Here is an 11,441-nt window from a genome sequence, read left to right as displayed (position 1 = left end):
CTTTTACTTTGTTTTTTTTCTTTTAAAGATTTTATTTATTTATTTGAGAGAGAGAGAATGAAAGACAGAGAGTATGAGAGGGAGGAGGGTCAGAGGGAGAAGCAGACTCCCCGCTGAGCAGGGAGCCCGATGCGGGACTCGATCCCAGGACTCTAGGATCATGACCTGAGCCGAAGGCAGTTGCTTAACCAACTGAGCCACCCAGGCGCCCTGTTTTTTTTCTGTTGTACCCAGTGAGCCAAGTCTTCAGGAGTTGAATCTATCATTTCTAAATTCCACTGGTAACTTTTACCTTAAGTAACTGATTGCAGCACAGATGCAGTCTCATGCCATGGTAACTAGCCACCAAAGAATCTAAGATTAACTCCCCACCCCCACAGATGCTCTTGTCCTTCCTTTTTCCAAACAGTGACTTTGCCATGTTTCAGTGAACCAGAGTCAATGCTAGAAAATCCCACTTCTGACATCAAGTGCAGTCGTATGGTCCCTAAGACCATCTTCAGATTCAGTGAGTCACTAGAATAACTCAGATTTTAGAAAAGCTGTTTTACTCACATTCACCATTTATCATAATGGAAGATTAAATCAGGGGTGTGGTACATAGGGGAGGATCCAGGAGAGGTCAAGCATGAGCTTCCAGATGTCCTCTTTCAGTGAAGTCATGTGGACAGTACTTACATTTCCAAACAATGATGAGTAACAACACACACAGAGTATCACCAGTCAGGCTCACCTGAGATTTTGTGTCCAAGGTTCTTACTGGGTGTTGGTCATATAGGTATTGCTGGTTGTCATATGGCTGCCCTCAGTCTCCAGCCCCTTCAGAGGACAAGTTGATACTGCATGGCCCAAGGCCTGCATCATAAACCCACACTGTTAGTATAGATTATCTTGCAAGGCCCAAGGAAGGCCTGTAGGTAAACAAAGATAATCTTATCAGAGAGACTATGCCAAGGCTTTAGAAGTTACCTACCAGAATCTGGTCAATGACCAAACCTTTCTTTGGAAGAGGATAACCCTTTACTGCACAAGGACTTAGAGTGATTTAGTGATTTGTCTCCCAATTTTAAGCTAGTAATTCAGTGTATACTGAATATATATATATATATATATATATATATATATACACTTTTTAAAGATTTATTTATTTGACAGAGAGAGACACAGTGAGAGAGGGAACATAAGCAGGGGGAGTGGGAGAGGGAGAAGCAGGCTTTCCACCGAGCAGTGAGCCTGATGCGGGGCTTGATCCCAGGAGCCTGGGATCATGACCTGAGCCAAAGGCAGATGCTTAACGACTGAGCCACCCAGGCGCCCTCAGGAGAATATATATTTACTAAGCTTCACAAATACTTCCGAGGCCTACATTCTCATTTGAGAATCATTAATAATAATATCTTTCCTTAACCATTTTCCTCATCTTTCTATGTGGATTTTCTTCACTCTCTGCTTTCTTTTTTCATTTTCTGAAATTCATAGCTATGTTTTAGTAGTGTCTTAGCCATTTGCTATTAGAACTTTATTTGAAAACAGTTTTGCAGGGGTGCCTGGGTGTGGCTCAGTTGGTTAAGCATCTGCCTTCGGTTCAGGTCACGGTCCTGAGGTCCTGGGATCGAGCCCCGCATCGGATTCCCTGCTCAGCAGAGAGCCTGCTTCTCCCTCTCCTCCATGCTTGTGCTCTTCCTCTCTCTCTCTCTCCAAATGAATAAATAAAATCTTTTTTTAAAAAAAGAAAAGAAGGGCGCCTGGGTGGCTCAGTTGGTTAAGCGACTGCCTTCAGCTCAGGTCATGATCCTGGAGTCCCTGGATCGAGTCCCGCATCGGGCTCCCTGCTCGGCAGGGAGTCTGCTTCTCCCTCTGACCCTCCCCCCTCTCATGTGCTCTCTCTCATTCTCTCTCTCTCAAATAAATAAATAAAATCTTTAAAAAAAAAAAAAGAAAACATTTTTTGTTTATCTCTACCTTTGCTACTATAGAAGTTTTATTTCTCCCAGAATAGAAAAAAGGTAAATGTTTGATATTCATTTTATTTCAGATCAAGCATCAAAGTCTCCGACTAAGAAACTATCCTTAAGGAAAGAAATTAGTAATATAAAAACATTTCAGTTGAAATTAATGGGAAGAATTAGAATGCCAAGCTCAAGTATCAGAGATGTTTGGGAATGTAAAGATAAGTTTAAGAGACAAGAGTCACAACAGGAGGTGCACTGCAGCCAAGTAATAGTCACACATGAAGATGTGCCTACTTTCAATCAGCAAGTGTCTCTTACACTACACACACACACAGAGAGAGAGATGAAAATGAAGAGAAATCATATGAATGTAAAGAATGTGGGAAGACTTTTAGTCATGGCTCACAACTTACTCAACACCAGAGAACTCATACTGGTGAGAAACCCTCTGAATGTAGAGATTGTGGGAAGGCCTTTAGTTGTAGTTCAGCATTTACTAAACACCAGAAAATACACACTGGTGAGAAGTCTCATAAATGTAAGGAATGTGGGAAATCTTTTAGTTTTGGCTCTGACCTTTTAGGATATCAAAGAATTCATACTGGTGAGAAACCTTATGAATGTAGACAATGTGGGAAGGCTTTTAGTTGGATCTCATACTTTTCTCAACATCAAAGAATTCATACTGGTGAGAAACCTTATGAATGTAAGGAATGTGGGAAGGCTTTTAGAACTAGTTCATACCTTTCCCGACATCAGAAAATTCATATTGGTAAGAAACCATATGAATGTAAGGACTGTGGAAAGCCATTTTGTTGGTGCTCCTTTCTTACCAAACATCAGAGAATTCATACTGGTGAGAAACTCTATGAATGTAAGGAATGTGGGAAGGCTTTTAAATAACTCAAAACTTGTTCTGCATCAGAGAATTCATACTGGTGAAAAACCCTATGAATATAAAGAGTGTGGAAAGGCCTTTACTAGGAGCCCAAGCCTTGTTCAACAAAAGAGAATTCATACTGGTGAGAAACCCTATGAATGTAAGGATTGTGGAAAGACCTTTAGTTGTAGCTCACATCTTTCTCAACATCAGAGATTTCACACTGGTAAGAAGTCCTCTGAATGTAAAGAATGTGGGAAGGCCTTTAATTATCGCTCAAACGTCACTGAACATAAGAAAATGCATACAGGTAAGAAACCCTATAGATGCAAGAATTGTGGCAAGGCCTTCACTGGGAATTCAAGCTTTATTCAACATCAGAGAATTCATAATGCTAATTAACCCAATAAATGGAAGAACTATGTAGAAAATGTTTTCTTGGATCAGAGTTTACACAACTAAAGAAAACTCAAACAGTGGAAACATCCTAAGAACAAAATAAATGTTGTAAAACACAAATAGCTCCAACTTATTTGGCATTAGGAAAATCCAAATTTTAAACTTGTATTATAAATATTAAAAAGTTCATATTTGAGGGTAACCCTGCAAATTTATCTCTTTAAAGTAGTATCTATAATTTTAATTTATAGTCAACATTTGAAACCATTTTAAATTTTCTGAAAATATGAGTTCCTAAGTTAATCATGTCCTCTCAAATTCTTAGCACCACGTAATTACTGTTTATCTTACATGTTTATATTGCCTCCTGTTGATATGTACATGACCTCTTCTTCATAAGGCTATTACATTCAGGAGCAAGAGATATAACTGGTTTTTCTAAGACAGAGAAGGCAGACATTTAGAAAAAAATGAGAAGACAGGGGAATTTATCCCAAATGAAAGAACAAAATAAGGCCATGGCCAGAGATCTAAGTGAAACAGATATAAGTAACATGGAAGGAGTAGTTAAAGCAATGATCATAAGGATACTCACTGGACTTGAGAAAAGAATGGAAGACATCAGTGAGATCCATACCACAGAGATTAAAGAGTTAAAAAAGAATCAATCAGAGATGAAGAGAGCAATATGGGGTGCCTGGGTGGCTCAGTCGGTTAAGCGTCTGCCTTCAGCTCAGGTCATGATCCTAGGTCCTGGGATCAAGTCCCACACTGGGCTCCTTGCTCAGTGGGGAGCCAGCTTCTCCCTCTGCTCACTGCCTCTGCTGCTTGTGTGCTCTTGCTCTCTCTCTGACAAATAAATAAAATATATATTTTTTAAAAGTGAAAAGACAACCCAAAAACTGGGATAAAATTTTTGCAAATTATATGCCCAATAAGGGACTTGTATCTAGACTACATAAAGAACTCTTATAACTCAGGCACATGGGTGGCTCAGTCATTAGCGTCTGCCTTTGGCTCAGGTCATGATCCCGGGGTCCTGGGATCGAGCCCCACATAGGGCTCCCTGCTTGGTGGGAAGCCTCCTTCTCCCTCTCCCACTCCCCCCCGCTTCCCTCTCTCACTGTGTCTCTCTCTGTCAAATAAATAAATAAAATCTCCAAAAAGAAAAAAAAAAGTGCAATAACTGAGATTAGAAACAGGATTAATGCAAAGAACAGCAGGCTGTAAGAAGCAGGGGAAAGAATTAAAGACCCAGAATACAAAGTACTGGAAAGCAATGAAGCTGAACAAAAGAAAGAATTATGCAACATGAGAATATACTTAGGGAACTCAGTGACTCCATCAAATGTAGTAACATTCATATCACAGGAGTCCCAGAAGAAGAAGAATAGAGAAAAGGGGGCAGAAAATTATTTGAGTAAAAAATAGCTGTAAACTTCCCTAATCTGGGGAAGGAAAGAGACATCCAGATCCAGGAGGCACAAAGAACTCCCATCAAAATCAACAAAAGCAGGCCAACACCAAGATATATTATAATTAAATTTGCAAAATATACTGATAAAGAAAAATCTTAAAAGTAGCAAGACAAAAGAAGTCCTTAACTTACAAGAGAAAACCCACAAGGCTAGCTGGAGATTTGTCAACAGAAACTTGCAGGCCAGAGGGAGTGGCACAATATATACAAAGTGCTGAATGGGAAAAATCTGCACCCAAGAATGCTCTATACAGCAAGGCTGTCATTCAGAATAGGAGGAGAGATGAAGAGTTTCCCAGACGGACAAAAACTGAAGGAGTTCGTGACCACTAACCCAGCACTGCAAGAGATATTAAAGGGGACTCTGAGTGGAACGGAGAGACCTAAAAGTGACAGTATAAATGTAAGAAATACAAAAGCAGTAAAAATCAATATTTCTGCAAAAAATCAGTCAAGGAACTCACAGAGGATATAAAATATAATAATATATACCTAAAATGTGGGGGACAGAGGAGTAAAGAATGGGATCAAACTTGACCGTCAACTTAATATAGACTCCTATATGCAGAAGAGATTATATACAAACCTGATGGTAACCATATATCAAAACTGTAATGAACATGCAAAGAATAAAGAGAAAGAAATCCAAATATATCATTAAAGAAAAGCAGCAAAACATGAAACAGAGAAAGACTAGAAAGGAACAGAGAAAATCTCCAGAAACGATCGACTTAACAGATGATACAATGGCACTGAATTCATATCTATCAATAACCACTCTAAATGTAAATGGACTAAATGCTCCAATCAAAGGACAGAGGGTGTCAGAATGGATAAAAAACCAAGACCCATCCATATGCTGCCTAGAAGAGACTCATTTTATTTTTTTATTTTATTTTTTAAAAGATTTTGTTTATTTATTTGACAGAGAAAGACTCAGCGAGAGAGGGAACATAAGCAGGGGGAGTGGGGGAGGGAGAAGCAGACTTCCCGCCAAGCAGGGAGCCCGATGTGGGACTCGATCCCAGGATCCTGGGATCATGACCTGAGCCGAAGGCAGATGCTTAATGACTGAGCCACCCAGGCGCCCCAGAAGAGACTCATTTTAGACCTAAAGACACCTGCATATTGAAAGTGAGGGGATGGGAGAAATAATGTATCATGCAAATGGACATCAAAAGAAAACCAGAATAGCAATACTTATATCAGACAAACTAGATTTTAAACCCAAGACTGCAACAAAAAACAAAGAAGGGCACTACATAATAATAAAGGGGACAATCCAATAAAAAGATATAACAATTGTAAATGGGAACATCAAAAAACAGAACAATAACAAACATAAAGAAACTAATTGATAATAATACAATAATAGTAGAGGACTTTAACACTTCACATACATCAGTCAACTAAACAGAAAATAAACAAAGAAACAATGACTTTGAATGAAACACTGGGCCAGTTGGATTTAACAGATATATTCAGAAAATTCCATCAAAAAAAAGAAGAATACACATTCTTTTCAAGTGCACATGGGACAGTCTCCAGAATAAATCACATATTAATGCACAAAACAAGTCTCAACAATTCCACAAAGTTTGAAGACATGCCATACATATTTATTGACTACAATACTATGAAACTAGAAATCAACCACAAGAAAAAATCTGGAAAGAGCACAAATACATGAAGGTTAAATAACATGCTACTAAATAATGAATGGGTCAACCAGGAAACCAAAAAAGAAATTAAAAAAAAAAATACATGGAAACAAATGAAAATGAAGTGGTCCAAAATCTTTGGGATGCAGCAAAAGCAGTCCTAAGAGGGAAGTATATAGCAATACAGGCCTACCTTAAGAAGCAAGAAAAATCTCAAATAAACAAACTACCCTTGCAGCTAAAGAAGCTAGAAAAAGAATAACAAGCAAAGCCTAAGGCCAGCAGAAGGAAGGAAATAATAAAGATTAGAGCAGAGTAAATGATAGAGAAACAAACAAACAACCAAACAAAACCCGCCCCCAAAACCCCAGAACAGATTAATGAAACCAGGAGCTAGTTCTTTGAAAAAATTAATAAAATTGACAAACCTCTAGCCAGACTTACCAAAAAGAAAAGAAAAAGGACCCAAATAAAATCACAAATGAGAGAGGAGAAATAACAATGAACACCACAGAAATACAAACAACTATAAGAGAACATTATGAAAAATTGCATGCCAACAAACTGGACAACCTAGAGAAAATGGGATAAATTCCAAGAAACATACAAACTACCAAAACTGAAACAGGAAGAAACAGAAAACTTGGACAGACTGATAGCCAGCGAAGAAATTGATTCAGTAATTTAAAAAACTCACAACAAACAAAAGTCCAGGACCAGATGGCTTCAAGGTGAATTCTACTAAACATTTAATGAAAAGTTAATTCCTATTCTCAAACTATTAAAAAAAAATAGAAAAGGAAGAAAAACTTCCAAATTTGTTCTATGAGGCCACCATTGCCCTGATACCAAAACCAGATAAAGAAAATCTAATTTGTCTGATATGAGGATTGCTACCGCAGCTTTCTTTTGAGGTCCATTAGTGTGGTAAATGGTTCTCCACCCCATCACTTTCATTCTGGAGGTGTTTTCAGGTCTAAAATGAGTCTCCTGTAGACAGCATATGGATGGCTCTTGCTTTTTTATCCAATCTGATATCCTGTGTCTTTTGGTTGGAGCACTCAGCCCATTTATGTTCAGAGTAACTATTGAAAGATATGAATTTAGTGCCATTGTATTGCCTATAAAGTCCCTCTTTCTGTACATTGTCTCTGTTATCTTCTGGTCTATGTTACTCTTGGGATCTCTCTTTGCTTACAGTATCCCCCTTAATATTTCTTGCAGGGCTGGCTTGGTGGTCACATATTCTATCATTTTCTGTCTATCCTGGAAGTTCTTTATCTCTCCTGTTTTGAATGACAACCTTGCTGGATAAAGTATTCTTGGCTGCGTGTTCTTCTCATTTAGTACCCTGAATATATCTTGCCAGCGCTTTCTGGCCTGCCAGGTCTCTGTGGACAGGTCTGATGTTATTCTTTTTTTTTTTTTAAGATTTTATTTATTTATTTATTTATTTATTTATTTATTTATTTATTGGCCAGAGAGAGAGCACAAGCAGGGAGAGCAGCAGGCAGAGGGAGAAGCAGGCTCCCGCTGAGCAGGGAGCCCGATGAGGGACTCAATCCCAGGACCCCAGGATCATGACCTGAGCTGAAGGCAGACGCTTAACCAACTGAGCCACCCAGGCATCCCGAGGTCTGATGTTATTCTGATGTTCCTCCCTCCATACATAAGAAACCTCCTCTCCCTAGCTGCTCTCAGGATAGCTTCTTTGGCTCTAAGATTTGCAAGCTTCACTATTATACATCGGGTGTTGATCTATTTTTTATCGATTTTGGGAGGGGTCCTCTCTGCCTTTTAGACATGGATGTTTTCTTCCCCAGATTAAGGAAGTTCTCAGCCATGATTTGCTCAACTATACCTTCTAGCCCTCTCTCTCCACCCCCTCTGGGATCCCGATAATATGGACATTGGTTCATTTGAAGGCATAATTAAATTCCTGAAGCCTTTCTTCATGGGGTATTAGTTGTCTTTCTCTCTTTTCCTCAACTTGCTTCCTTTCCATCATCAGCCTGTCCTCTAGCTCACTTATTCTCTCTTCTGCCTCATTGACCGTAGCTGTTAGAGCATCCAATTTAGACTACATCTCATTCATAGCATTTTTAAATTTTTAAAAATTTCTATTATGTTTAGTCACCATACAGTACTTCATTAGTTTTTGATGTAGAGTTCCATGATTCATCATTTATAGCATTTTTAAGTTTGGCCTGATTAGATCTAATTTCTGCCCTTAGAGATTCTGTATTGTCATTTATGCTTTTTTCAAGCCTAGCTATTAACTTTATAATTGCTATCCTGAATTCCATCTCTGACATCTTACTTATGCTCATATTGATTAGCTCTGTGGCAGAGAACATTGCCTCTGGTTCTTTTCTTTGTTGTGAGTTCCTCCTTCTAGTCATTCTGCCCAGGAAAGGATGGGTAAGCAAATGAACCGAATCCAAAATATCAACCATGACCCCAAGCAAAATACACCCTAGAAAAAAAATCTGAAGCGGTCCGAAGCCACCATAGAAAAGCACACGAAGCCAAAATGCAACAAAACTATACTTTAAAAAAAGGTGGAGGGGGCAGAGATTATACTCTCATAGGGTGGACAAAGCAGGGTTATCCGCTTGTTCCTGGTTGACTTTTGGTGTGTTAGATGACACTACATCCCAAAATTGCAAAGAAAGCAAACATATTTATATAAAAATAAAATTGAATAGAGAGAAAAAAGGACTAGAATGAAGTATATAACTTTAAAATGAAGCTGTGAAAAAAAATTAAAAAGTGACTTAAAAACATAAGCTGGTACAATATGAATCTAGTTGAAATGGGGAAAAAAAGTAAAGAAGGAAAAAAAAATGGAAAATTTTAGACTGAAGGATAAACAAGTCATGAGGAAACACCTGGAGCTCAATATACTGTTTTCCCCAATGCTGGAGTTTTACAGTATCCTGGGATCCATAAGCTTGTCATTCACCTGTCCTTCCAGTCTGTCTTCTGGGGGAGGGGCCTGCTGTGCTGCTTCTCAGGTATCTTTGCCTGGGCAGATTTGCCCCATCCCTTGTCAGGGGGATGGGCTTATGTAAGCTGGTCCTCTGTGTGGCTTTTGTTCTCTGGCAGCTTTCCCCGCCTCTTCAGAGGGTCAGAGCAAAAATGGCCGTGACTCGGTCTCCAGCCCAAAGCCACAAGATTGTGGTCCCCCCTCTTCAACAAACCATCTGATCAAACCTTATCCCTTTCTGTGTGCACCAAGCTCTGCAGACTCCCACAGGTCACGCCCACTGCCATTCTCCCGGGGGGATTCCCAGGGACCCGACAGCGTCTCTGCTTTGTGTCTTTGGGACTGTGAACATTTGTGGGCTTGTGCGTGCACCCTGCTCCACTGCTCCCAGGTCATGGCTGGGTACTACCCTACTGTCCTTTCCAGGGCCCCTGCCACCCTGAGAGCTGTTGCCCAGTCGTGGGCACAGCCATTTCGTCCCCTCCAGGGGATGGTAACCAGCCCACTCGTTCCAGTCCTTTTCCAGGTGTTCAGGCAAAGAGTGGTCTCCCTACCGGCTGGCTCGTGGTTTATGGCAACCAGAGGTGAGTCCCTCCTGGGCTCGCTGACCGTAACCAGTTTCCCCGCTCTGCTGCTTGAGCACTCTTATCGGTTCAGGCACCCCCATTCTTTCTGTGTCTCCTGGGATCCTGAGACCACTGTGATCCACCTAGAATTCTGCCTTTTTCATCCACTGAGCCCTTTTCAGAAAGGGATGTCTCTCACTGCAGCAGATTTCTAAGGGTTCTAATTTTGCGGTCTGGTGTTATATCAATTTCCGGTAGTCAGCTTATTGAGGCTCCCTCCCCCCTCCGTTTATCTTCCGATATTTTCCCATGGATTCACAACTCCACACCTCCTATCTTACAAAAAGCGGTTGTTTTCTGTTTGTAGATTTCCAGACATATTTTCTTACATCTCACGCTGAATTCGTGGGTGTCCAGAATGGTTTGACAGATATCCAGCTAAATTTGAGGGACCAGATGAAAATGACATCCCCTACTCTTCCACCATCTTGCCTCCCTCTTCTAGTAATGGCATATTTTAAAATTTCAATGAAGCAATGAGAACTATAAAATATATTGGGAATTATAAAAAATATATTGGGGTAATGTGCCTGGGTGGCTCAGTTGGTTAAGTGACTGCCTTCGGCTCAGGTCATGATCCTGGAGTCCTGGGATTGAGTCCTGTATTGGACTCCCTGTTTAGCGGGGAGTCTGCTTCTCCCTCTGACCCTCCCCCCTCTCGTGCTCTCTCGCTCTCAAATAAATAAATAAAATCTTTAAAAAAATACATTGGGAAATGTTCTCTCTAGGATTTGGAATAATTTGAATTAATAAAGATTATCTGGTCTCTAAACATGTACTAAAATGAGATATGAATACATCTTTTCATTTTGTCTTTTAAAAATCAACTTTATTGATAAATTTACATACAACAAACTGCATCGTTTAGTGTTCAATGCACTTGACAGTGTACATCTATGAAACCACCAACACAATAAAAATATAGAACATTTTCATCATTCCCAAAACATTCCTTGTACCCCTTTGATGGCCATCCCTCCCTCTGGCCCCAGCCCCAGGGAACCATCAGTCTGATTTGTGTCACTTCACTATTAGTTTGCATTTCCAGAATTTCATATAAATGCAATTATTCAGTATATGATACTCGTTTATGTCTGGCTTCTTTTACTCAAAATGACTTTGAAATTCATCTGTGTTGTTGCACATGTCAGTAGTCATTGCTCTTTATTGCTGAAGAGAATTGCAGTAGTATTTATGGATAGCCCACATTTTGGATATTTATTCACTTGATGATGGACATGTGGGTTGTTTTCAGTTTGAGACTATTATGAATAAAACTATCAACAATCATGTACAAATCTGTATAGACATAAGTTTTTGTTACTCTTGGGTTGAATATGGGAATGGAATGGCTGGGTTGTATGGCACCTGTGTATTTTAACTGTTTAAGAATTTGCGAACTATTTTCCAAAGTGTTTGTGTCATCTCAAATCTCCACTTGCCACGAATGAATTCCA

General features: G+C 39.7%; 1 protein-coding gene across 1 annotated transcript; it reads left to right on the top strand.

The window, feature by feature from the left end:
- The first annotated feature begins 628 nt into the window (after positions 1 to 628).
- LOC118026240 (zinc finger protein 345-like) lies at positions 629 to 3,703 on the top strand. Its single transcript, XM_035028984.1, is given in 3 exon segments — positions 629 to 696; positions 2,237 to 2,851; positions 2,853 to 3,703. Coding segments are annotated over 3 exon segments (1,065 nt in total). The 3' UTR covers positions 3,235 to 3,703.
- The last annotated feature ends 7,738 nt before the right edge of the window (positions 3,704 to 11,441 follow it).

The sequence above is a fragment of the Mirounga leonina genome, unplaced genomic scaffold, assembly GCF_011800145.1.
Source record: "Mirounga leonina isolate KUSES-001 unplaced genomic scaffold, KU_Mleo_1.0 Mir_224, whole genome shotgun sequence".
Taxonomy (NCBI): domain Eukaryota; kingdom Metazoa; phylum Chordata; class Mammalia; order Carnivora; family Phocidae; genus Mirounga; species Mirounga leonina.
This window is presented reverse-complemented; position numbering and strand designations above follow the sequence as displayed.